The 27465-nt window shown below is 35.1% G+C and overlaps 4 protein-coding genes, 1 long non-coding RNA gene and 1 pseudogene across 5 annotated transcripts; 5 read left to right on the top strand and 1 right to left on the bottom strand.

Annotated features, from left to right (window-relative positions):
* The first annotated feature begins 2282 nt into the window (after positions 1–2282).
* LOC130725849 (kinesin-like protein KIN-14C) lies at positions 2283–8900 on the top strand. The gene is made up of 17 exons (XM_057577040.1): positions 2283–2467; positions 2558–2797; positions 2887–3031; positions 3826–3935; positions 4031–4150; positions 4320–4523; positions 4938–5147; positions 5235–5309; positions 5732–5878; positions 5983–6118; positions 6220–6329; positions 6986–7147; positions 7225–7439; positions 7674–7755; positions 7832–7936; positions 8025–8129; positions 8394–8900. Exons 1-17 carry the CDS (start codon positions 2423–2425, stop codon positions 8571–8573), a joined length of 2391 nt encoding a protein of 796 aa, XP_057433023.1. The 5' UTR covers positions 2283–2422; the 3' UTR covers positions 8574–8900.
* Positions 8901–9947: 1047 nt separating this feature from the next.
* Positions 9948–11676, top strand: LOC130722647 (thioredoxin-like protein CXXS1). The gene is made up of 3 exons (XM_057573454.1): positions 9948–10141; positions 10369–10491; positions 11246–11676. The coding sequence occupies exons 1-3, from the start codon at positions 10046–10048 to the stop codon at positions 11396–11398; spliced, it is 372 nt and encodes a 123-aa protein (XP_057429437.1). The 5' UTR covers positions 9948–10045; the 3' UTR covers positions 11399–11676.
* Positions 11677–11812: 136 nt separating this feature from the next.
* Positions 11813–14357, top strand: LOC130722646 (transcription factor ILR3-like). Its single transcript, XM_057573453.1, has 5 exons — positions 11813–12878; positions 13067–13129; positions 13345–13422; positions 13519–13681; positions 13780–14357. Exons 1-5 carry the CDS (start codon positions 12784–12786, stop codon positions 14044–14046), a joined length of 666 nt encoding a protein of 221 aa, XP_057429436.1. The 5' UTR covers positions 11813–12783; the 3' UTR covers positions 14047–14357.
* Positions 14358–14366: 9 nt separating this feature from the next.
* LOC130722645 (sulfite exporter TauE/SafE family protein 5-like) lies at positions 14367–16554 on the bottom strand. Its single transcript, XM_057573452.1, has 2 exons — positions 15673–16554; positions 14367–15167 (listed from the first exon to the last, which is right to left on the bottom strand). Exons 1-2 carry the CDS (start codon positions 16438–16440, stop codon positions 14553–14555), a joined length of 1383 nt encoding a protein of 460 aa, XP_057429435.1. The 5' UTR covers positions 16441–16554; the 3' UTR covers positions 14367–14552.
* Positions 16555–23939: 7385 nt separating this feature from the next.
* Positions 23940–24351, top strand: LOC130723224 (uncharacterized). The gene is made up of 3 exons (XR_009014226.1): positions 23940–24037; positions 24122–24190; positions 24316–24351. It is a non-coding gene; the product is annotated as an uncharacterized LOC130723224 (long non-coding RNA).
* Positions 24352–25732: 1381 nt separating this feature from the next.
* On the top strand, positions 25733–27354 carry LOC130723488 (cysteine-rich repeat secretory protein 38-like; annotated as a pseudogene).
* The last annotated feature ends 111 nt before the right edge of the window (positions 27355–27465 follow it).

Below are 27465 nucleotides of genomic sequence, written 5' to 3' on the forward strand. Positions count from 1 at the left end.
TGGTAATTAGAGACTATTATATATGTTCTAATTGAGCTATAATTTATGGAGTATTTGCCATAACTGTGAACTTGATTAATTATGTTAAAATTACATAATTTATTATTTGTTATTGAATGTGAGTAACTTATGTGGAGCATAGATAAGCTTTTACATTATTTATTATTATGCTTATCCATATGATATGAGTTCTCACCCTTCTGTTGGAATGATGTTCTATGCGACATCGCTCAGGTACCGAAGATAGTGGAGCTTCTCGCGAGGGTTAGTTGGAGGAGCTAGTCTTTCATTTACGGTTTAGTTAGGGGAGTCATGCTCTGTTATGTAACACCGGGAAACGTTTAGTTTTGTACCTTGATGTTAAGAGTTACCTATGAACTCTCTTTATGTTAAATTTTGGAGTTGAAATAAATCCGCTGTGCTATGCATATGATGTTGCGACATTAAAGTTGGAAAATTTATATATTTATTATGAGCATGACAGGTGTTTTGATTTATGTTTCTGGAGAATAAGTGTGACACCCTCTGTGTTATGCATTTTACTCTGATTTATGATATATTATTATGCGGGGTTTAGAGGGTGTTACAGGAACCCTTTTAGAGTCACGTGAGAAGCAGGTGACTTGTCCAGTCATCAAGCTCTCTAAGAAAAGTCACGTGAGACACGCGTGAGGGAGCCACATCAGCTTCTCACGTTAGTTTTCTCACGAAAGGCAAACAGCGGACCAAAAGTGCAACGACATGTATAGTTAGAGGATGTGTTTTGCTAATTTTGAAGTTTGGGGACGATTTTCGCAGGGAGGCAATAGTTGGGGGACCAAAAATGCAATTAAGCCTAATAGAATCTTAATTCCCATATTATGAGATAATTTTTTTTTTAGAGAAATTTGTCTTTTAGATTTTTTAATAAAGTATTATACATATATAAAAACAAAATTTTAGTATAAGAAAAACTATTTTTTATAGGAAGGTGAAAGAAAGAGAAAATTACTTCATCTGAAATGAGATCTCGGAAGCTTCTTTTTGAAGCGGTAAACCTAAGCGCGTAAGGGGACCTGAATTAATTAAAAATTGATTTTGATGAGCTTCGTCTTTGGCTATAAAATCCTACAAGCATAACCCCCTTGCAAAGTATGGATAGCCATAACACTTCATTGACTTGCGATGAAATCTTTTATATTAGTGACCAACATAGCATACTTGTGACGTTGAGAAAACTTTACGCTAATAAGCATCATAGCATCTAGAGAGTCAGTTTGGCAAATAACATGGCTATGCCTCGTATCTTAAGCAATAGACAAACCTTGCGAAAAAGCTAACAAGTGTACCCGCAGATTGCCTAACAATCCACTTTCCATGTGAAATGCGAATGCAACCAACAAATCCATAAGGACCTAGATTGTATACAACACTTCTTCAAAGTTCACAACTACAAATTTCCTATAATGAAGTTGTCAGCTAACCACACTTTATAATCTCGGACAACTCATATGGAGAGCATACCGAATGAAGTTAGCAAACACACAAGCCAATGACGATGAAATACCCTCCCTCAAACAACACTTTATACACATTTACTATTACGAGCATTCGAAACCTCAAATCATAATTCACACCAAACTTTCTCGGCCAGACCTTCTCATTAAGCTCTTCGGTCTTGCAAAAAATTTCCAAGGGATTCCTAAGTTGTCTCACTTGGTTATTCTTTGCCAAAAAAACATAATCCAAAATCAATAGATGATAAAGCCTCCAACCATTTTTTAACATTTAAATAGGCAACAACTGTAGTTGAGCTCAAACTTTCCATACACTTGTGAAAACAGTTAAGGAGAAAGAATATTCTTTTTTCTCAAGCCTCTCATTTTCTTAACCTCATGAGATAAATACATTGTTCAAGGAAGCCAAACTCACTGCAATCATTTTGATAATTTGGGTTCCTCCACCCATTTTGCAACTTGAGTGACAACTAGTTATATAGATAAAAAAGTGAAAATATGAAATTTGAGTGTTAGCAATGCATATTTAGTTTTCAATTAAACCCAATTGAAAATTAACAAAGATCTTAAGCTGCTTGCTTTCGCACTTAACCTTATAATGCAAGTTGCCAAATTCTAATATAATGAATATGATTTTTAAATTTGTAGAATAAACTAATTAAACTAATAACCCTAAACCACCGAGGTTTGATGATTTTTTTTAAGAAAAAACAAGACCGTTAACTCCAAAATTCAGTTTAATAAAAAAAAACAAAGGCCCTACTACCGAACCGGTTTGTGAATACGAGATTGGGAAGAGCGCATAATTTTTGAACCGCCATTTCGAAATTCAAATTTCACAACAACGCTCTCTCTCTCTGCAAACCCTAACATCATCCTCCATTTCCGATCAATCAAACTCCGATTCTCATTCTCCGAAGCCGATCATGGCTTCCCGGAACCAGAACAGACCTCCGCGTAGCCCTTCCAATGTAAGCCATCTCTCAATTTCTCTCACTCTTGCTTCTCAACTGTTCAGATTTTGCTCAATTCGATTGAACTTGTTTGATTTTTGGATGCAGAAAAAGGGAGGTGGTGCTGAAGAACTTCAATCTGACAAGCGACGAAGGATTATAGGAACTGACAAAATGGAGCGTCAGGGACGAGGTAGGGCTCCGTTTGGTGCGGTCAACAACAAGGCAGAAGCCAGTGATGCTGGAAGTGTTGAGGGATCCGAATGCAGTACTGTTGATTTTACTAAAGAGGAGGTTGAAGCGTTGTTGAATGAGAAGATGAAGAAGGGGAATCCCTTCGATAGTAAGGTGTGTTTGTCTCTGTCTCACTTGGGTCATTCTGAATTTAATCGTTAATGATGTTGATTTTGAAGCTTAATTTGGGGTTGATTTTGCAGAAGAAGATAGAGCAGATGGGGGATCTGATTAAGCGGCTTAAGCTTTGTGTTCGGTGGTTTAAGAGAGTTGAAGAAGGGTATATCCAAGAGAAAGAAAAGCTTCAGAGTGATCTAGAATCTGCTCAGAAGAAATGCATTGACGCTGGTGAGACTTCTGTGCTTATTTTTTGACACTTCAGTACTAGTAAAACGAAATCACCTTCATAGGTCAGGTGTGCTTATAGGAATTTGAAGTTTGTTCTGCTCTATGATGCACGGGTACTCCAGTTTGGTCAACGTACCCGTACCCGGTACTTGTACTCTTGGGTACTTCATGGGTACTTAAAAATGCATACATAATCTATACCGAAATTTGATTGGGTAGTTTTTTGGTATCATTTGGGTACTTTTTTGTATCTCTACTTCTATTACACATAAAAGCCTATATACTCTACTAATATCTTCAATTTGCATCAATCTATTAGTCAATTTAAGTTACTCAATTTTGAGTTTTCTTTCTTGCATCATGTAAAAATCTCAATTTCTTCCATTTGCTTTGTTATTTTTTAGAACAATGTGAATTTTAAGATTTTATTGTACAGATTTTCTCCTAATATGTTGAAAATATAATAATTATATATATATATATATATATATATATATATATATACTAACGCACCCGTACCCATAATTTTTTAAAAAATGCTGCACCCGTACCCGGTACCGTACCCGTATCCGGTACCGTACCCGTATCCGGTACCGTACCCGTACTCGTGCATCCTAGGTTCTGCTAGACAATTTTAAGTTTTGTTTTTCTATTTGAAAGCATTAGATAGTTTTATTATGTTGTATCATGCCATCATTAGAGCTTCAAAATAATTGTCAAGTCTCTGGTTGTAATTTCGAAAATTCGTGTGATAATAGCATTTACTCAATGTTTACCCCTTTGTGTTTTCTCAGAAAATGAGATGAAAATGAAGATGAGAGAGCTGAATGAGGTTATATCTAATTTGAGGATGACAATTTCCTCTTTAGAAGAGAGAATTACAAAGGAAGAACGAGATAAATTGGTAAGGTTTTTTTTGCTGCATCATTGTGATTGGACATACTAAGTGATACTCATTTCATATGCCTGGTGACTCATTTCTTGTGGTTTGGCAACCAGGAAGCTATTGACTGTTATAGAAAAGAAAAGGATGCCAGAAGTGTAGCTGAGCAGATGCAAGCTTCTCTTTCCACTGAGCTTGAGAAAGTTCGGGTTGAGAAATCAGCTGCTGAGAAGAAGGTAATGCTATCGGAAAATAATTTATAGTTACCAGTTAAAAATATTGAAGCCCCCAATTCCGGCAAGAGTTATTGCCCTCATATTATTGTTAAGGTTTTTCAGTTGGTTTATTCCTGCTTATTGCCTCACTTAATTACTCTTGTCATATTGAAATTGTTCATTTTTGCAGGCTATTTCAAATGAGGACCTGTACAAGCGATCACAAGAGTATAATATGAGTCTGCAACAGTACAATAGTCGCCTTCAGTCAGATCTTGAAACAACTAATGAGGCACATAAACGACTAGAAACAGAAAAATCAACTATTGTTGAGAACCTTAGCAATGTAAGAGGGCACAATAAGGCATTGCAGGAGCAGTTGTCATCTCTTAAGGTAAGTTTTTTTAGTATTATATTTATTTGATTAATGCTGATGAGTTTTCTTTTTCACGATGTTTTGTTAATGTCGCCTTAGAGATTTAATTCTTAATTTTATCCATTGATGATTTTGAAATATTTCAAGTGTGAAATGCCTGTGAACAAGTTAGAAGGTTTTGGCTTGGTCATGGAGTGATAATAGATTAATTGCACTGAACTCCTTCTTCATGCAAGAACCTGAATTTCAACTTATGCAATTTTTAACATGCCATATATAACCTTCCTATGAAGAGCAGTGAAATGCAAATAATTTGGACTTGGAGATTTGTTCACTGTGCTTATTAATATTGACTTCCATTTTATCGCTTTTAGAATCTTAACAGTTTTCTTTTTGTGTTGTTTGGTTCCATCTCCCTATTTTTCTTCCCAGGCTTCACAAGATGAGGCTACAAAGCAGAAAGATATTTTAGCAAATGAACTCAAATGCCTTAGAGAAGAATTAAAGCAAATTAGAGATGATCGTGATCGTCAAAAGGGACAAGTACATTCTTTAACTGGAGAATTAGCAAAATATAAAGAATATACAGGGAAATCTTGTGCTCAATTGGATACCTTGACTTCTAAAACTAATGCTCTTGAGGTATGTTGTGCATCCTTTTAGTGATTGAATTTGCACTGCTCTGTTCATTAGATTTATATGACAATGGCTTTATTCCTTTATTTATAGGAGACATGTACTTCTCAAAGGGAGCAAATGAATATGCTGCAGCAGCAGTTGATTGCTGAAAGGGAGAAGTTAAAGGTAAGTTGGTTGTGTCTGTGTGTGTGTTTTTTAACTTTAAATACTAATTTCCTTGGATGATTTTCATAACATCATTTAAATTAATAATTCCCTTTGTTTTATTTTAGTTTCCTCTGTTTTTGAACAATTGAATATGATTTTGTTAGAAGATAAACTTTTTTTGCGAATTGCGATATAACTATTTGACTCTATAACCAAATAATCAATTATGGTGAGTCCTTGCATGATAAAGTTTAAGTATGCTAGTCTCAAACAAGACCATGTCCAATTATTGGAACACAGAAGAGGATCCAAATTCATTTAATAGGGAATAAATTGTTATTTTGAATGGTATGATTTATTTCCCCCCCTCTTTATAGTAGCTATTTAATCCCGCGTCTGATTACCACAGCTAAAACTAACTTTTATTTTGCTTTTGCTAGATGGCTGATTTATCTGTTTCAGAAACAAGAACAGTGTTTGAAGATCAAAAAAGAATTATAAATGAACTACAAGAGCGACTGGCAGAAAAAGAATGCCAAATAATTGAAGGGGAGAATTTAAGAAAAAAACTACACAACACTATCCTGGTAAGTGTTTGTTGGTGAAAAGAAGTTACTTCATAAAATAAATTCCCCCTCCTCATCATATTTTTTGGCATAGGTTAATAGTATATGTCAATTTCTTCTTGTAGGAACTAAAAGGAAATATTCGTGTGTTCTGCCGTGTCCGACCTCTGCTACCAGATGATGGTCATGGAACAGACATGGTTATTTCTTACCCCACGTCAACAGAAGGTCTCGGTCGGGGCATTGAATTGGTACAAAGCGGTACATGCTTCTTTGTCATCTTGCGCCACCATTTCTAATAAATTTCTTATAGTTTATGTAATTGTGCAATTATAACAATTTGATCCTTTAAAAATAAACAGGGCAGAAGTATCCTTTTCAATTTGACAAGGTGTTCAATCACGAGGCTTCTCAACGAGATGTTTTCACTGAGATATCGCAGCTGGTTCAAAGTGCCCTTGATGGTTACAAGGTGATTTTTTTAAAACAAATTCATGGACTTAATTTTACTAAATCCTGAAGCAACCTTGATGGTTACAAGTTGATTTTTTTAAAACAGTTCATGGACTTAATTTTACTAAATCATGAAGCAATTTCAGTATCATAATAGTTTTTTTTCTTCTGTTGTTTCTTTAAAGTGCAGTCTGTTTCATTGTTGGATTTGTACTTTATTATGGGAATTAATCTTAGATTGCTTTGGTTTCTTTTATCTTTCTCCTGTGGTCCGCTGGTTGTTATTTCAGTTTCTGTAATCTGTAGATTCTGGCTACTCTGGCCTTATTTTTCAAAGAAACACTTGCAAGCTACTGGAAGTTGAGCTTATATTTGTTATCTAAAATGTGTTTCTAATTTATATGAAGCCTGGCACAGTACTTGGGGTTTCTGTGACTAAAAGAAACTCCTAAGGTTGGGTTTGTTCTTAGAAAAGAACTCCTTTTTCCTCTATGGAATACAGCGTGGAGGTGGAATGGAGTATGCATTTATAGACAATTCTTACCTGGGGCTTTTATTTCTCTTATTTCCTTGTTTTTTTATATGTATGTGTATTCTTTTGGCTACAAGTCTAAGACTATATAAACTAATGCCTATTGTCTTGGGTAACAAAGGTTTCATGGTCTATTGTGGCAGGTATGTATCTTTGCTTATGGACAGACAGGTTCAGGCAAAACCTACACAATGATGGGCAGACCTGATGCCTTTGAGCTGAAAGGACTGATACCACGTTCTCTAGAACAGATTTTCCATATTAGTCAGTCCTTGAAAGATCAGGGATGGAAGTACAAAATGCAGGTTAATATGCTTTTACGATTTTTTAAATGAGATTACATGAGTGGCAAGCATTGAAAAATTTCCTAACATATTTGCAGGCTTCAATACTTGAAATATATAATGAGACCATTAGGGATTTGTTATCACCAAATCGGTCAAGTGATCAAGCACGAACAGAAAATGGTGTTCTTGGAAAGCAGTACACTATTAAACACGATGCCAGTGGAAACACACATGTTTCAGACCTCAATATTGTGGATGTTTCCAGTGCAAGTGAGATTTCCTCCCTCTTGCAACAGGCTGCGCAAAGCAGGTAAAGTGAAGTTTCACAGTTTACTTCATTATTCCCTACTCAATTATTTGAAATCTGGATATAAAGGGAAAATAACCTGGTATTTTCATAATTAAAAGTGAAACGGGAAAACAAACATTTAAAACGTTGGCCCTTACCCTGAACCTATAAGACATAATATGCTTGTGTTCTTGGTCTACGTTTTTCTGGCTTTAGATTTTCTAACAGAGACATTGTGCCCCTTATGTTTAACAGGTCAGTAGGAAGAACACAAATGAATGAACAATCTTCACGAAGTCACTTTGTGTTCACTTTGCGCATATGTGGGTATAATGAGGTACTGACTTTCCCATACATTTGTACTTTGGCTTCTATCTTGGCTCTGTTTCTTGATGTAATTCTCTCGTTTGTAGAAAACTGAACAACAAGTGCAAGGAGTGTTAAACCTAATTGATCTGGCTGGAAGTGAAAGACTTTCAAGAAGTGGAGCAACTGGGGACCGGTTGAAGGAAACTCAGGTGTCTTTTTGATTCATTATTGTAGACTTGAGCCCTATGTCTCAGTAATAAACTAGTAACAAATTTTTGCCATACTTGTGTATGTCAGGCAATCAACAAAAGTCTCTCCTCTTTGAGTGATGTCATATTTGCTTTGGCAAAGAAAGAGGAGCATGTGCCCTTTAGGAATTCAAAACTGACATACCTTCTGCAGGTATGCTTTGCTATGAATATTTGCATTCCTCAATATTTATTCCTTTTGCTTTCTTTAACACTGCATTGGTGGTGACTGGTGAGTGGTGACTGAAACTTAGTTGAAGGATTGCTATTTTCTATTATACTCTACTTTCTTTTCTTCCTTTTGCATTTTGTATTGTTTTATGACACAAGAACTCAGTGCAGAATTTGCATGACAATTGATATATACTTCAGTTACTCCAACCAATCTAGTAATTTACTTCTGTTCTATTCATGGCAGCCATGCCTCGGTGGGGATTCAAAAACTCTGATGTTTGTGAACATCTCACCTGATCCATCTTCAGCTGGAGAGTCACTTTGCTCTCTTCGTTTTGCTGCCAGAGTCAATGCCTGCGAGATTGGCATTCCACGGCGTCAAACATCCACACGGTCCTTTGATTCTCGTTTGAGCTATGGCTAAAAGAGAGGCCTGCTTGGACTTTGGTCACCTTGATCATAATTCATAACCAATATAACTGTTACTGCTTTAGCAGGGATAAGAGAGATGTTATTTTTGTTCTTTATAAATGTAGTTAACCTTTAGAGAAGTGAGTTGTATAAATTGGTTGTAGAGGCCTGTCTTTAGCCTCCGTGGTGCTGCTGATGGTTTGTATCATTTAACTGTGACTTCATAGTGTTCAGTTAATTGGAGCTTCAATGATTGTAATTTCTGTGTAAAACTACATCATTTGATTGATTTTTGCAACTTAATGAGATGGATGTCACATTATATTTGGGTCATCAACAACTCCTTACAAACTTGATTATGGATCATTAGAAAATATTACTGATTCTTTAAGTACTACTAATAATCTAATATATATGTTGATATATGTTGCATTAAGGTTTCTGTGCGCAAAATAGTGACTAGGCAGAGAAAGTTTACCATTTCAAAATTAACGGCACATCAGACTGCGTATTCCCATTGTTGATAATTTTTAGTATACAACTCATTGCAATAACAAACGAGGTTTTTTTTCCGGAAAAGGAACAAACAAGGTTAACAGTAATCAAGTTAAGGATCCTTCCTTATGTGCTGTAAAGAAACTAGTTTGATTTGAATATTTTTATTAATAATATTAGTTGATTGTTAATGACCAACGACGTACACTTTTATTGGCATAGGAATAATAGTTAGGTGAGAGATACAAATAAATAAGGATAGGATATTATTGAAAAAATTAACAACACTTTAATTTAATAAATGTATATTGTTCCAATTCTTTAAAAAATAAACAAAAAAAATTCTTCCGCATTGGTTTCTCAGTGGGCGCCCATTGATTCCTAAGGCCCATAGATGGACGGTGGATAATGGATGAATTATTAACGAAAATTTCTAGATACCCCAATGCTTTTTCTTTTATTTTATCTTTTTGATGAGTAATTAATCTTAAACCTGCATATAAATAAAAGAATTTAATGGGTATACACACTTTGTTTACACAGTCGCCCAATTGAATTCCGCCACATCAGCAAATATATTCTTGTTTTAATTAAAATTTAAGATGAAAGATATTATTTCACTTATATGGCATGTTGTGATTGGTTGTCAGTGTAAAACAGTTTTACACTGACAGTGCATATCCATTAAACTCTAAATAAAAAGTTAATTAATTTTCATTATGTTATTGCATTAGTAACTTCATTTTCAAAATAGCAGATTTTGAATTTAATGATTATTAACTTGACTTTTAGATCAAGTTGTAGCACCTAGCAAGTAGCAACAAGCAAGTGGGACTTACTAAATCCTAATCCAATGAAAGCACATTATTATTAAACACTTGTCTGTTCTTATCTAAAACAACCCTATTTATTGATCCAGTTCAACACTCAAACGTCAGCTGAAGCTATCTACTATACTAAGACCAGAGTGAATTCACCAAGGAGTAGAGAATGGAATCAACAGAACACAAGTCCAGGGTGGTGGTCATTGATTCTTTGCAATCATGGGAATTCTATGTCAACCAAGCCTCTAATCAGAATTGCCCTGTATGTCAACCATTCATGCAAAACCTAGGATTTTTGTGATGTTTGATCTTTAAATTCTTTCATACCCTTGTTCTGAATCTGCAAAAGGGTATTAGGCCTTGTTTTCAAAATCCTTTTTTTTTTGTTTTTGATTTGATTTGAGTTTGAGGTTGTCTTGTTGTTCTTCATTGCGGATAGAATAGTGGATATATGCTTACAGCTTTTGTATTTTGTGGGATGGATTGTAGATTGTTGTTCACTTCAGTGCTTCATGGTGCATGCCATCAGTGGCTATGAATCCCTTTTTTGAAGATATGGCTTCAAGTTATCCAGATTTTCTGTTTCTCAATGTTGATGTTGATGAAGTCAAGGTAATCTCCCCTTCTCTTTTGATTTTTGAACCATGTGCTTTTGTGCCTTTTCTTAAATGCTTTTTAGATGATCCACATTTTGGTAAATGCATGCACACCTGCTTTAAACACATCATCATCAATCTGTGATCTGTCTACTGTATCTTCTGATCTCAGCATGAGTTGTATTTATGAGTATTCCTTTCCAGCTTCACATATCAAAGAACTGCAAAAATTGCACACTGCCATAAAATCCTATCCTCCTTGTTTATGTAAAAGCCTTTCCATTGGTGAACCCTAATATTGCTCTAGTAAAGGAACACACCCGAAGTACTCTTATTGGTAAATTATTAGTCCTTTGGTAACTTATAAGAATGATTATTTGCAATGAAATTTGGAAAAGTTTTGGTAGACACCATTGGGCATCTAGGCACCCTAATAACAACGAGAGAGAAAGGAAGGGAAGAGAGATAAGTGATAGATGTGAATATGTGATAGAGAGATAGTGATAGAAAGAAAAATTGGGTGTATTGAGGGGTGTTATTGTTGGTGGTTAACATATCATAACTCATGAAATTTGTAGCTAACATGTTTCCTTGGGAAATTTTGCTTGGATACCCATTGATGATAAAACTGTCCCATCCTTCTTCTCTTAGTAAGAGTTTTTTCATTAAGCACTGAAAGAAAAAAGTTAAATTTGGGTGATTTTTTCTAATGGTTTGATACTACTTGATGATGGCAATCTAATGTGTTGTGATTCTTTTTTTGGGGTAAGGACGTCGCCACGAGGCTGGAAATAAAGGCAATGCCAACATTTGTGTTCCTGAAGGATGGTGCTCCACTGGAGAAGCTGGTTGGTGCGAATCCAGAAGAGATAAAGAAAAGGATTGATGGGTTTGTTCACTCCACTCATGCATCAATAGCATAGTTAAGCATATGCATAATAGAAGTGTGGTCCTGGCATCCGGGTCAAAAGTCTTTTGTGATGTTGTATGTTGTGGAATATCTATCAGATCATCAAGTGTAATTTCCAAGTTCTTTAGTGGTCACTGTTTTCAGTTTTTAATTTAACCACAACTTGTATGTTATACAGTTTGGTTATGTTGCTCTTCCCCTGGAAATTGTAAATTAAAGGACTGTGTCCTGCTGTTTGTGTATTGGTTATTTTTCTAGTAAAAGAAAAAAAAACATACAACCATAGACAAATTCTCTGCGCCTGTTTCAGTTTGTGTTTGTTGATGAATTAATTGCTTACAAAATCAAGTAGTGGGTGAATAAGCTCTTCACACTAACCACGATGAGTAACCTCTCTAAGTTATAAGATGAAAAATTGAAAAAAATTATACGGTTGTGATTATAAATAGATAAATCATTTGAATGACAAATCAACTATATTTGTTCTTCTATGTTTTATTTAAACAGCTTTGAAGTGTCTCCTTATGGTGGTTGATATATAGAGAGTTTCTCTGTCCCAGTTTTACACCAAATAGAGTTTCAGTTTAGCCGGAAGGAGAAAAGCATGTCTGCTGCAATTTGGAAACATCCATGTCATGTTGAGGCTAGACCTGACTCGAACATGTGTCACTTGAGAGTTATTCACGAAGTCTATCTTTTAATATTATGATGTTGTTAAATAAGTTTTTAAACTTAATAATAATCTGGCACTCAAACTATACTTTCACAGCCACACTTCTAATAAGTATTTTCATTCTTCAAATTAGACCTCAATCACATGCTGATGTAACTTATTAGATCATAAAAATAAAGAAGTTTGTTGAAACTAGAAGTTAGTTTCGGTTAGCAGTCAGTTAGTTGGTTTCTTTAGGGGATAATTTAACCTCTCTCATAAATGTTGTGGAATACATGTTGGCTTAGTTGGTAAGGACAAATTACTTTTCCTCGGTTGTGTGTTTTATTCCTGATGTCGATGTGAAAGTTGTGTTGATGGACGATATGTAATTACCTTTGTAAGCGACCTATGGTTTCAGAGAAATGCTCTAATTCATGGTAGTGACCGGAACTGAATCCACCGAAACTTTTTTAGAAAAAAAAACCTTGTGGGAATGGGGTTTAACCAAACCAAAAAGAGAAGGTGGAAGTGCAATGTGAGTTTTGTGGTGGGAAGTGATAGGTATTGGTGTTCCATTGAGAGTCTGTCGTATGGTACCAAATTCCTCAGTTCCCACACATGACACGCCCACCATGTTGTTACATTTTCAGATTTTCTAGTTCACTCAATCATTCATCATCACCATATATTCATATCTACAACAACAACACCACATTCTTAGCTTCACACCCTCTTCGCCAGAGATGGACAACTGCAATTGGATGTTGGATTATGGTGGTTATTTAGAGCTTGACCCTCCCAATTTCTCATGGCCCTCTTCTTCTCCTCCCACTCTCAGGCAGGTTACCCTCATGGTCCTTTCAAAATTGCACATGTTCACCTTTGCTTGCATCACTGCATTATACTCACAACTCATGCTGTGTCATAATACATAATGTGGACATACTGGACTTTGTATTTTCTGTGAATTATTTTATGTTCTATCATTTTGTTTACCCAAAGCACAATGGTTTTTATATTTTCCAGTGTGGAACTAGATGACACCTATGGAAATTCAGATGCTTTCAAGGAAAGTGGCTCGAGAAAACGGTAAACTATTCTATTGTTATGCATACTTGATGTCTCAGATATCTTCAAATTGAAAATTTTATATTAAGCTCTGGTTACCACTTTTTCATTTTAATTTGAAAATTTGTCTCCTCTAAACTAAGACTCTAAGAGGGTGAACCATTGATTTATCCATCCTTTTTTTATGAGAGTCCCCTCTATGTTTCTAAACTTGTATCTTCTCTGTTTCTTTACAGCTCAAGGTCAGGATCCTGCAACCTATCTGGTTCCAAAGCATGCAGAGAGAAAATGCGAAGGGATCAGCTAAATGACAGGCATATCTTATTCTTTCATCCTCTTTGCATCCAACTTTTCTTGTTATAATTTTTTTTCCTAATCTCATAAGACTTGTTCTAAACATTGTTTTATAGATTTTTAGAACTAAGTTCTATCCTAGACCCTGGAAGGCCTTCCAAAATGGACAAGATGGGTATATTGAGTGATGCCGTTCGAGTAGTGAGTCAGTTACGAGAGGATGCTCAGAAGCTAAGAGAGTCCACAGAGAATCTACAGGGGAAAATCAATGAATTGAAGGTGAGCATGGTACTTGGTATACACATTTTAATTATGCATGAGGCTGAACCTTACCTTTAATCATACTTTTTTATGCTACATGAATTTTTTCTTTATAGGCCGAGAAAAATGAGCTTCGTGATGAGAAGCAGCAATTAAGAGCAGAGAAAGATATCATTGAGCAGAAGCTTAAAGCCATAAGTTCACAACCTAGCTTCCTACCCCACCACTCCACCCTCCCAACTGCATTTCCTGCCCCTCGACACGTTGTTGGTAGCAAGCTGATGCCTATTATAGGCTATCCAGGAGTTTCAATGTGGCAATTTTTACCATCTGCTGCTGTTGATACCTCTCAGGATCATGTACTCCGGCCCCCAGTTGCATAAGTTGGCAAAGGTTCTGTATTTTTGTATAATGGAGAAATTTTCTTTTATTTTTGTGCTATAGCTTTTAAATTTACCAGATGTATTAAAAAACCTTGAGTTTAAAGCACTCCTATTGACTGCTGGAGCAATTTTTCGGTAACTACTCAGCTTTTGGCTATATGTTCAGCCAAATTGAATCTTTTACTTTTGTACTATTGCTTTTACATTTGCCAAGTGTAAAAGAAACCTTGATATGAAAACAACTATTGACTGTAGGACAACTTTTTGATAACCTCTCTAATTTGCTCTAGAATTTACCCATTTAGTTTGGTCAGAAAAAAGATCCAAAATCTTTGCCTCTTTTTATTCATATAATTTTACTGATGTTTTTACATATTCTTGCTCATGAGGCAAGCATGGATGGTCAAAGGTTTTACTTAGAGCATGACTATACATGATATTGATGACTATATGCGAGCTAAATGAAGGATTATCACATAATTGGAAACTTAGCTAACAAAACTGTTTCAACAAGGTAGTTTGAATCCCATGTATTTCCCTGATTTGTAGTCTCCCCAAGCTTTTATGACTCCAAAGCTAGTCATTAGTAGAGTACTTAAAGACATGACCAAACTAACTGAGAAATCTATTATAGAGGCCCTTCCATACTTTCTAATTACTTTCTGTACTACTATTAACCCAAGAAGTGATGCAACAAAACACATTATGGCCAAGATGAGTGCAGTCTCTACATGTTCCATTCCCAACAACAGATATTGCAACGCTGACATGGTAGAAGAGAAGAAAACCATGAAGGAACATGTAGCTGCTGTTACCTCAGGAGCTATTCCAACCTGAAGAAGAATTGGACTTATCAGCATTCCACCTCCAATTCCAAATACACCACCCAATGTCCCAGCCAGTAGTGCCATCGATGGAAAAACAAGCTGATCTGAAGTAACACTGAAGTTTACTAAAATACTTTTCAATCTAAGGGGTCTATGAATCTCTGGTAGAAGAGTTAGGTCTTGTTGACTTTCTTTTCTAAATACCATCCAAGCAGTGAAAACCACAGCAAGAGGTATTTGAACTGATGAGAGAATCCAGTATCCCACACCACATGGCTCCATTGGAATCATTGCCTGCATAGCTTGAACATGTTAGGGACAACTAGAAATAAAATATTGATATCTACTCAGATTTTAGGATACATAGGAATCAAAGTAGAAGAAAAGAGATAGAAAAGTACAACAATACAAGACCAAGCTGCCTTATGCAATATACTATTAATTAAACCACTTTCATTGTCACAACTCACAAGTTACCACTACTTTTTTCCCAAGCTTTGAAAATGGAAGTTTGAGATAGAGCCAGCATTTTTACAATAGAAACCAAATAACCACTTAAAACATATGTGGACATCTTTATACAATTTATTTTAATGCCAAAATCAATTTTGGAAAGAAACTTCTCTGAGTCTTGATGTCAAAATTGTTTTTAAGAAAAATAAGCTGATCGAAACATGCTGCTAGTTAACTACCTTAATATCAGCACTGCTTTGTAAAACAGTCTAATTTGCATAGAATTTTATAACAATAACATGTACTCTGACTGCTTAACCATGAGGAAGAAACAAAGCAACATCACCTGTTCATATCCATTGCCGCGAATAAGATAGATGGAGAAGAAACATAACCAGACCAAAAGTAAGATCCCCAATTTCCTCCAAGGGATCCTCAATTTGCAGCTTTCATGAGGATCTAGAAGAGGTACTTCAATACTTTTTGACCCATCATTATCTAGCAGCCCTTTCTCATGTTCCTTAAGTCCATTTTGCCTCATCTCTTCTGATTCAATGTTCCAACACACCAACCCACGTTTGCAAGTTTTTGAGGTAGACCAACCAAGAAAACAAGCAAAAAGTACTGTGATCAACCATTCTGGAAGTACAAGGTTACAGATAACTCCAATACTCACTCCTAACAACATGCATGGTTCTGATAAAAGTGCTATGTCATAGTCAATCAATGACTTCCCACCAAATTTTGAACTTGTGGAGCACATATTGCATGCAACGTTTGCAATTGATCCTCCTGTGACCATGAAAGCTGAGATACTTGAAGCTGTTTTGAGGTCTAAGCCTGCCACAATAGTTAGTATGGGTATAAAAAGCCCACCACCTCCTATTCCACCAGCACTAGATATAGAGGAAGCTATGCAGCAGAGGACTCCAGCCAGCACCAAAGGGCCTGAAATAAGGACCTTAGACTCTTGGAATCCACTTTGCCACTGATAAATTTTGTGTAGAACATGGTCAATGTTGAGGATATCAGAAATGGGTTGTGTTTGTTTTGCATTAGAAGGATTAAAGGCAATAAAGATGAGAAGTAAGCATGTAATACTTAGAGTCTTCATTTGCTTGTGAGTTGTGAGTGTTTAAGCAATTGTGATGAGTGTATGTGTGCCTAATGGCGTTATGCCTTTATATAGGTCATAGACTAAGCCCCTGCATAGAGGAACTGATATGAGTGATAACAGTACTTTGCAGAACAATAAGTGCATAGCATTTCAATTAAAAAGCGTACCATAAAAAAAAGTTAAAAAGTGACTAATTTTAATTGAATAATACATGTAGGACAAAAATAATTTATTAAAAATAACATAGTCTTAGTTTACCCACTTCTGGATGACATTGGTAGTTTTGGTACATACATGGCTCCAGGAACTTTATAGTTTGTTTAAAAGTACTATAATGTCGATGCTTGTTTAATTTATCCACTTGTTATGTTTTGTTTAAACTTACTTTCCTTGGTAACCAAAAAAAACTTACTTTCTTTGATAAAATTTTGAAATAATTTAGTAACATTTTTGGTCCCCTTGATTATTTGTTTTGTTTTTTTTCTTTCCTTTGCACCAAAAAAAAGTTAAACAAATTTTCGTTAAAAAGAAGTTGCACAAATTTGGTCATCTCTCAAATTCCATCTCCATAAAATTATTAAATTAATATTTATTTTATTTTCTAAATATTTTGGAGATTATGATAGATTAGATATATGCTTCAATTTTAAAAGTTAAAAAATTAGTGAAATTTTAAAGAATTTCATAAAAAATAAGATAAATTTTTTAAAAGGGGTCAATTTGGAAATTTTTTATTTTTCAGTTGAAAATTAATTTCTCAATTAGTTAATTTTAATGAGAAAAACGTCCACAGCAATTGAACTGGTTCAACTTGTACAAGTTTTTTTTTATTGAAAGTAAGAATTTATTAGTTTGAAGTAAAATAATAGCAATTGAGAGAAAATTTACTAAAGAAAATTATTGAGAGACTAGAATCTTACATAGTACAAAGTTTGTACTATGTAAGAGTGTCACTAAGCTGATTTTTTTTATGTGAAAGGATTGGATTCTAGACTAGTCTATGGGCAGATTCAGGATATGATCAAACTATTTTAAAAATAATTGGACGATGATCGAATAGTTTTCCAATTTTCTGCAGGTCAAGTGTATAAAAAGAATGCAGAGGAAATCTCAAGTATATCCGATTGTGTGAAAATATACATATGCATGAAAATGATGTCCACACACGTATTTAATAATCATTTAGATGAAGAGAAAGATAGATAATGCTAGCAAGTGGTCACTAGAAATATAATGAGACAAAATTAGGCTATATTTTCCTGGTCCAACTTTGTTGATACTAAATCTTGACACCATCGGCATAGCAATGGGGCTAGTGTGAATTATTCACTAATCTATTATAATATAGTAATTCAGAAGCGCGCAATGTGACGCATCCATCTCATCCCTTTCCTTATGAGCAAAATTTGCCAACTCAGATTTTTGACTGACGTGTCAAACATATTTTACCCTGCCTCATTTTACAATCTCCTTCGCACGCATGCTCTTTCAGTTCCGTCGAATACACTGTACCATTCTCACACCAGTGGGCACGGCGACGACTCACCCATGCCTCCAAACCCCATGCAGTTGCAAATTGCGGCATCTCCCAAAGCGCTCTTGAAGTTGTGCCTAACAGCAGCGGCGGCGCCACACTTTTCCCCCAAATCTCTGACGGCCCAAACATCCAATTCAGAAGCGAAGATGAACACCCCAACCCAAGAATCTCCAAGTCATATATGTCGCTGATCACATACCCAAAAATTGTGTTTTCCGTTGTGTTCTCATCTCTCCCACTTTGAACCTTTCTGTTTCTTCCATCACCAAGTCTTGTAGAAGAAGGTCAACGTCCACCACCACAGACCATAGTGATATCTATTATCTATTATAATATAGTAATTCAGAAGCGCGCAATGTGACGCATCTATCTCATCCCTTTCCTTATGAGCAAAATTTGCCAACTCAGATTTTTGACTGACGTGTCAAACATATTTTACCCTGCCTCATTTTACAATCTCCTTCGCACGCATGCTCTTTCAGTTCCGTCGAATACACTGTACCATTCTCACACCGGTTGGCACGGCTACAGCTCACCCACGCCTCCAAACCCCATGCAGTTGCAAATTGCGGCATCTCCCAAAGCGCTCTTGAAGTTGTGTCTAACAGCAGCGGCGACGTCACACTTTTCCCCCAAATCTCTGACGGCCCAAACATCCAATTCAGAAGCGAAGATGAACACCCCAACCCAAGAATCTCCAAGTCATATATGTCGCTGATCACATACCCAAAAATTGTGTTTTCTGTTGTGTTCTCATCTCTCCCACTTTGAACCTTTCTGTTTCTTCCATCACCAAGTGTTGTAGAAGAAGGTCATCGTCCACCACCACAGACCACAGTGATAGTGAGAGCGCTCCACAGAGAAGGGTAAACCAAAGGACAAATATCCTCCAGCATTCAACCCTCTTGGCGTAGGCACAGATGAATAATCTCTAAAATAATCTCTAAATTCTTATTTCTTACACTATCTATGACGTATTGATGATTCAAGTCTGAGGAACTGAGGGTAGGATAGCCAAGACTTGGCTCCAAGCTTACTGAAATTGAAGTGTGACAGGTTATGAAAGTTGTAAGCTATAGTGAGTTTACAAGATTTGTCATCTACTTTTCCAAACTTATTGGATCATGTATTTTTACACTATCTAATCCTGATTTATGAGTTCTTTTTGATATTTTTATTTTTTACTTTTGATTGATCTATTGCCTTTTCTATGTGGCATACTGGCGTTGCAGACTTCTCTGGAGGTAGACATTATAGCTCATAGAGGTGCATTTACTGCTTTCAAATTTTTCCTTTTGATAAGCCTTTCTGCTTTCGAACTGTTTAAATTAATCATGATTCATTAGAGTTAGATCCTATTAGTGCAGTAGCTCATGGAATCAATTACTAATTTTCAAGTAAGGTATCAGAATTTGTGTATAATAATTTATAACAGATTCAGAGCCTCATGCTGCACTCCTTGCCAACCTATCTATTCCTATTTACATTTGCATAGCAGTACATATATACATGACAAGTTATCTTCACTCTTGACTAAAAATTGATATGTGAAACATTCTCAATTTTACAGAAGCCGATACCAACAACCAGTTAAAGCTTACCGAGATACTCAAACCCGTAATTCTTTTGTTGAAGCCCTCAGTTTAATTTTTCAAGCGTCTTTGATTCATTTGTGTAATAATACCTTCTCCAAATATTTTTATTATCCAGGTTAGCCTTTTATGTTTTCTTCCTCATTTTCTCCCCCAACTTTCACTAAGTAATATTTTGGTTCACTTCTTGCGAAGTTAGACATAATGTTGCTAAATATATACCTGAAAAATGGACCTTTGTGCAAGAAGCATTTCAAAAGCCTAATAAATGATAAAACTAAGAATAGTAGTATTTTGTTTGTCTGAAGAACAATTTACCAAGTATTGGCTGATTGCAGGAAAAGAAGTCTGCTATTCTATTTCAATGTGAAAGATGCATGTTGTATTTTAAACCAGAAAGGGACAGAAAAGTAGTTATGGAAGTTAGATCAATTAGTTAATGGAGTTAGAGGCTTAAATAATAGGGAGATTTTAGGTTTGAGGTATCAAGATTTGTTAGTATACAGAGTAGTGGCTCCATTGTCGGAGCAAATCCTTTTACGAGAGATTTATATCCTATTCTCTGTATTCAATAAATGGTAGGGCAAAAAGAATTGGAAAGTAGTTAGGGAAGTTAGATTAATTAGTTAGTGGTGTTCGAGCATTTAGTTAGCTAGAGTGGATTGGTTAGAAAAATAAAGAGAAAGGTGTAAGATTTGAGAGATCATTCAGATTTGTTAGCAAAGTAAAGTTAGTTGTAAGGAGAAACCCTGGAGTAGAGCTCTCTTATTCTCAATATTCATTAAAGCTGGTAATTTCAATTGATTGTTTCCATGAATATTCCACTTTTCTTGCTTGGGTTTCCTAAAGTGTTCCATTTTGTGATGGGTTTAACCATAGCTCAGCACATATATTCACATGTACTCATGCATGACGCTTCACAAACACTTTTAAATCTATTATGTAATTTTCACTTTTATATTTTATCATTTATACATATATGAATCATAATAGAAGAAAAGCTTATGTTGCAGTTGGCACTCCTAATACTCTTCTTTGTGTCTTAAATATAGGCTGATGTAGATGGAATGCCACTATTTACTACATATAATTCATAGCTGTTACAATGCATAGGCACAAGATAGAAAGAGATGAGCACCTTTTTAAGGCCTTCCATTCTATGTTACTTTCTGAACTTTTCTACCTTTCTGTCTCTCACTGATATCTCAGGGTTATACTTTCGGTAGTGTTTTTGGGAAATTAATATTTTTGGCTTTATATGAATCGCTTTACTTCTGCTTCTTCGTGTCTTATAACTTCTCTGAGCATTTTGGTCTAATTTAGCTTCTTATTTGGTATTTCATGCCTAGGAAAGATCAGCATTGAATATGAGAATGACCGGGATTTGGTGATTCAATTTTATAAATTCCTTGCAAACGAAGGAGGTAATCAACACAACAAATATCATCTGATGAAGAAGAAGAATCATTTGTTTAAAAGAAAACAAAGGCAGCATCGACAAAGTCTACACTACGTGCATCATTTGATCATGACCAAATCAACGAGACAGATGACATTACATCCTTTGACGAAGAACAAATTTTAATTCAAAGCTTAATGACAAACACATCTAAGAAAACTAGAGTCGGCAATACAAACACCATGAGGGAGCCAAAAAGAATAAAAAGACAGAAAAATAGAATGTACAATTCCATGCGTAGCTTACATTTCATTTCTTGCAATTTACATCATGAATTTGACCGTTTTATTTCTAAATTAAAAGCTTATTTTATTTTCATCAAAATAGTTTAAAATAGTAGTTTCCTTAAATTTGACATTAACCACTCTGCACTCATGTGCGGTTTGGAGAGTTGGGACTGAACACCCGTGGTTTGAATGTGATTATGCAAATGTTATATGCACTTTTTTTTCAAATTGAACATGCATTGTGTGAAGTGTTACTTACTTGTCAGTTGTGAGCTGTGTTCAAAAACCTAAGGTTTTCTCAGTTTAGCTTTTGTAAAACATATAAACACCTCTTTGCCACCTAAATGTTAGCATGGTTCATACAGGAATATAACTGTTTTATTTGGCATGTTTCTATAGGATCATGGACCATCTATTAGTTCTCAGCTATGTGAACTTTTTTGCGGTCTCAAAATGTTTTATGAGTAACCGATACCGGAGATACCAGAGAAGGAATCTCCTTGGGAAAAATTCTAAATAGTCCAAATAGTTCTCAGCTATGTTAGTTGCTACATAGAAGAAGGATTTGGACTATTTAGAATTTTTCCCAAGGAGATTCCTTCTCTGGTATCTCCGGTATCGGTGACTTAGAAAACATTTTGAGACCGCTTGAGCTAATCCTCGGGGACTCTTTTTACAGTATTAACTAAGTTAACTTCATATTCGGTAGTTGTGAGGCTAATCCATAATCTTATTTTCAGCACATTAAGTGATAGAAGACTGACCAATTAATGAGAACCAAACCAAACACACCCTCGACCCTCCTCGCCTTGCAAACTTCTATTCATTCTTTGGAGCAAAAAATTGCTTTGTTTCTGCTCTCCGAACAATACCAATGGTGATTTCTCTATCTCCCTTACAAGTTAGAAATTATGTTAGTTGTTTAAATTAAACTAGTGCTTTTAGGATATATTTAACACGTTTTCTATTTAGTTAGAAATTATGATAGTTGCAGTTTTCTTTGTTTTCTGTTCCAGATTTTCTGCTGTTAGTTTTGTTATTTTAGTTTTCGTTTGGATGCTATTTAAGCCATGTTTTTGCATTCAATAAAGTAGTGTGATTTTCGTAGAAGCATACATGTTTCCGTTTTAACAATCGTGGCACAAGTTCTTTAACTTCTTTTTGGATCTTTCTTTGCTTCAAAATGCGATTTACTGCCTTCTTGAATCGATTTTAAAAAATGTTTCCCAAATGGAAAACAATCCACATTTGGGGCTGGGTCGTAATTCTACTTAGAGCTAGAATAATAACCAAACACACCCTCAACCCTCCTCACCTTGTAAACTTTTATTCATTCCTTGGAGCAAACAATCGCTTTGTTTCCGCTCTCCGAACAATGCAAATGGTGATTTCTCTATCTCTCTTACTCTCTTCTACTCTTTTCTGTGCTTGTTATCTTTCAAACGTTTCATTAGCAGGATAACCAGAATCCCCAACTCGTGAATCCCCAAACCCAACCCGTGAACCCCCAACCCCAACCCCAACCTGTTTTTTTCAAGCTTCTTAGCTCGGTGATCGTGGCACAGGTTCCTTAGCTTCTTCTCCGATCATTCTTTGTTTCTAAATGCAATTTAAGTTTAACTTTACTGCTTCTTATCGTCGGTGACCATTGTTGGATCTGTTATGTTAGTGCACTAGCTACAAGTTAGGAATTATGTTAGTTGTTTAAATTAAAGTAGTGCTTTTAGGACGTGTTTAACACGTTTTCTATTTAGTGGGTCAGTAGGAGTTAGTTACAGTTTTCTTTGCTTTTCTGTTCCAGATTTTTTGCTGTTAGTTTTGCTATTTCAGTTTTCGTTTGTAGGCTATTTAAGTCATGTTTTTATATTCAACACAGTAGTGTGATAATCAATAAGAGGTATGTGAAGCCTGAAGCTGAGACGGTTTGGAGAATTGGGACTGAACATCGTGGTTTGGATGTGATTATGCAAATGTTATATGCATTTTTTTTTTCAAATTGAACATGCATTGTGTGAAGTGTTACTTACTTGTCAGTTGTGTTCAAAAACCTAAGGTTTTCTCAGTTTAACTTTTATAAAACATATTAACACCTCTTTGCCACCTAAATGTTAGCATGGTTCATACAGGAATATAACTGTTTTATTTGGCATGTTTCTATAGGATCATGGACCATCCATTAGTTCTCACCTATGTGAACATTTTTGTTGTCTTAAAATGTTTGCGGTCTTATAATTTTTCCCAAGGAGATTCCTTCTCTGGTATCTCCGGTATCGATGACTCAGAAAACATTTTGAGACCGCAAGAAAGTTCACATAGCTGAGAACTAATGGATGATCCATGATCCTATAGAAACATGCCAAATAAAACAGTTATATTCCTGTATGAACTATGCTAACATTTAGGTGGCAAAGAGGTGTTGATATGTTTTACAAAAGCCAAACTGAGAAAACCTTAGGTTTTTGAACACAGCTGACAAGTAAGTAACACTTCACACAATGCATGTTCAATTTGAAAAAAAAGTCCATATAACATTTGCATAATCACATCCAAAAAAAACTTGTTCCACAATAAATTAAAAATATATAATCATTATGGTCAAAATTCATTCATGAGGTAATAATGTAAATGTCATTTCATATGATAAACAAATACTGTGAAATTGTGCTAAAGCCATTGTATAACTCAACATTTCATACTTTCTTTGAGAATGTTCACTTGTTTGCTTTCAGACAAATTTTATTTTCTGATTATTCACATGGAAGACTTGAAAAAACTAAAGGTCAGGAATGCTTCTCTCTCAATATTAATATGATTCTTTTCCTAGTCTACCTTATATTGTAGCGGATAGAACCTTTTCATTCAGGGAATTGGAGAGTAGAGAGAAACCTTCATATTTGAGCTGCGAGAAGACTCTCCATAACCATTTAAGAGTGTATGAACTACGCCCTTATAAAATTTTCCGCTGCTTTTTTCCTCTAGCATAATTAGTTACTGATTCTATGTATTTATATATATCTGACACAATTTTGGAATTGTAAACTGATTTTTCGTTTACAGCTTGGTGGTTTAAAGGATATTGGACTTTCAGGTAAGCAGGTATTATTCTCCTTCTTCCAGCATTATCATGTTCTTTTTGAGTTTTCATGTTTAATCATCCATGTTTAACATAGTTATTGCAGAAAACTTTTAAATTGTCCGAGTAGGTAACTTTTCTCATATTCTTTCCGTCAACTAAAAAATAAAAAGAATTGGTTACCGCGTTGCGTTGGCCACACATTATTTCATTATGTGATGAGTTAAGAGAAGACATCTCATCTCATTGTAACCTGATGATTGGATTAGAAATCACTTGATAATGTTCATCATAGTCATCACCAACATCAATTACAACCAAAGTGGAGAGTTTCCTTTTGACAATGCTTATCACATCAAAAGTTCGAGATAATATTTAGTTATTTACCTTTTTATCATAATAAACGATTAGTTTATTTCCCACGCAAAAGTATACTTTATGCAAAAGAAAACAAAAGAAAAAGACACGTAAAAAAGGGGTTGTGTCTTACTTTAAATTTTATCTCCATATCTTGGATTTTAAAGCCAAAATTACCCAATCCACTAAATTCTACAAGAAGTTTCAGCTAGAGATGGTGCAGCATATTCTTCTGAATAATCTTATATGAATGCAAATCATCTATAATTCAACTTGTTTGACATTTTATTTGGGCTTTCAATTCAATGGTTAGAGACAGAGTGTGTTAGTTTAATAATAAAGAAATGATAACGATTTTTAACTTGGGTTTAGAGATTTTTATAAAAAGCATAAGATGATTAGCATTTGTTTAAAACATGATTTGGGTATATCATAAAATGCGTAGATCAACTGACACGGATGCGTTGTTCTAACTTAAGCAGATGCCATATGTTCGAGTCCTTAAAAATATAGATGCGTTACATCTTTGATAGGGAGAGATTTACTACTCATACCAACTTCTACACCATAAGTTTATGGTTCAATAAAAATGATTTGGCTAGTTATCGTGGCATTATGATTTTTTTAAGGATACTTTTGTCTTATAAATCCCTCTTATTTTCAATTTTCCTTCCCTGTTCTATCAAAATAACATTTTATAAGATAATCAAAATAGTTTTTCACAACAATTTGATTTCAACTTTTTTAAATAATAATATTTTTACAAACTTAAACAAACATATTAAAAGTTGATTTAAAAAACAAGTGATTTTTTAAGAAAAAACTCAAACTATCGCACTCTTAAAAATAAAACACTTTAAAAAAAAAGTCATCACAAAACAAAGGACTAAAAAATTGTTTGACTTATACTTCATAATCCAACAAACCATCATACACAGTAATACATGTCATTTGCTTGTCACCCAAGAGTTGACTTTGCACACTTGCATATAGAAAAAGTGTTAATTAAAGGTCACTATTTGACCAAGTGATAAAACTTCAATTGTTTTGCTAAGGTAGGTGACACTGTCATTGCTTCTGAATTTTGATCTCTCTCTTTTGCTACCCAAGAGATGCAGACATTGCATTTTCTAAAGCTATATGCTATCTGTTTCTTTGTTTTGGTACTTCCAAATAGCTTTTCCCCTGCCGATACTAACATTCAAACAGGTTCCCAATGCAGAGAAGAAGCTGATTATTCTGTGAACCAAGACATATTCCACACCAATCTGAGAATTTTGTTGGATTCTCTAGCTTCTAAAGTGGTTGATCACCATGGTTTCTACCAAACCCATGTAGGAAAAAAAGGCAACAAGGTTTATGGTACAGTATTATGCAGAGGAGACATATCAGCCTAAAATTGTTCAAACTGTGTCCTTAACTCTACTCAAGTAGCCTCAAATGACTGTCCAAAGAGCAGAGATGTTTCAATTTGGTTCAGATGGTGTTTTTTGAGGTATTCAAATGAGAGCTTCTTTGGAGTTATGCAACCAACAGCAGTGGCAATCACAAATGACACTGATTTTGATGACCCTTCTGTGGTTTCTGAAGGGTTACCTTTCATGAGTGAGATGGCAGCTTCTGCTCCAGAGGAGTTATCTATGTTCCAGACAAAGGTGCTCAACCTAAGTCAAAATGGTTGGAAGAGGTATGGCATGGCTCAGTGCACAAGAGATATCAGCAAGATAGACTGCAGAAGGTGCCTGGATGCTCAGTTGGTGAGTTTCAGAAATGTAATTGGAAACAAAAGAAGATGGGAAATTTATGGATCCAATTGTTTCATGTGGTACAATGACTATCAGTTTTATTCTAATGTCTCTGTTCTTCTAAGTGGTGAGTCCTTGGATAGATATTTGGTTAGTTCTTCAAATTCAAGTCATTGCCTAATTATATCTGTGTCTATTAGATCAAAATCTTGTGTTCTCATATAGTGTTTCAATTTCTTGTTCTACCAATAAACTATTGCTATGTCAATAAGAAAAAGAGGCGAGTGAGACATATACAAATTAAACTTACATGTAACTTTTAATTGACATGTCAAAATTTTATTGGTGGGTCAGAGAATGAGATAAGACATAGATTGAACACACAAGATTTTAATCCATATCTATCCTAATTCCTCCCAATTATTAGGGATACATTGTGGCTAGACTTTTGTGATACAGTTGAAATGAATGAAAAAACACATTTCGTTAATTCAAGAGCCAAGTTCCATCCGGTAAAAGTACATTCTGTGCATCAAAAACTGTGTTTTATTGCATTAGAACTCGTGCTGAACCGATGAAAACATTAAAACAAACACACCATTGGTTTCCTTGTCACATCTAATATAAGGTGATTAATCTAATATGAGGTCTTGCTTTGTGGTGCAGCTGCTTGGAAGCCATCTACTTGCAAAAGATTAATAACTAGCATAGCTCTTGCAGTCTCAGCAACCCTTTTCACAGTTTTCTAATTCTGGTCTCTATCATATAAGTTCAGATAGAGTTTCATGAATGTGCAGCTGTCAATTATTTAATTCAACTTTCATTACTTCTTCATTGAGATTTGGTTTTCTGAGTGATGTATGTGAAATGGTTAATTTTTTCACTTCCAGTTGTTTATTGATTTGTTTGTTTGTTTCTTTATGGCTTAATTGCAGTTTTGCTCCCTTATCTTTCACCTAAGTGCGATTTGGCTCCCTCATGTTTAAAACGAGCGATTTTACTCCCTCAAATTCTAGTTTGTGAAAATTGGCC

The sequence above is a fragment of the Lotus japonicus genome, chromosome 6, assembly GCF_012489685.1.
Source record: "Lotus japonicus ecotype B-129 chromosome 6, LjGifu_v1.2".
Classification (NCBI taxonomy): domain Eukaryota; kingdom Viridiplantae; phylum Streptophyta; class Magnoliopsida; order Fabales; family Fabaceae; genus Lotus; species Lotus japonicus.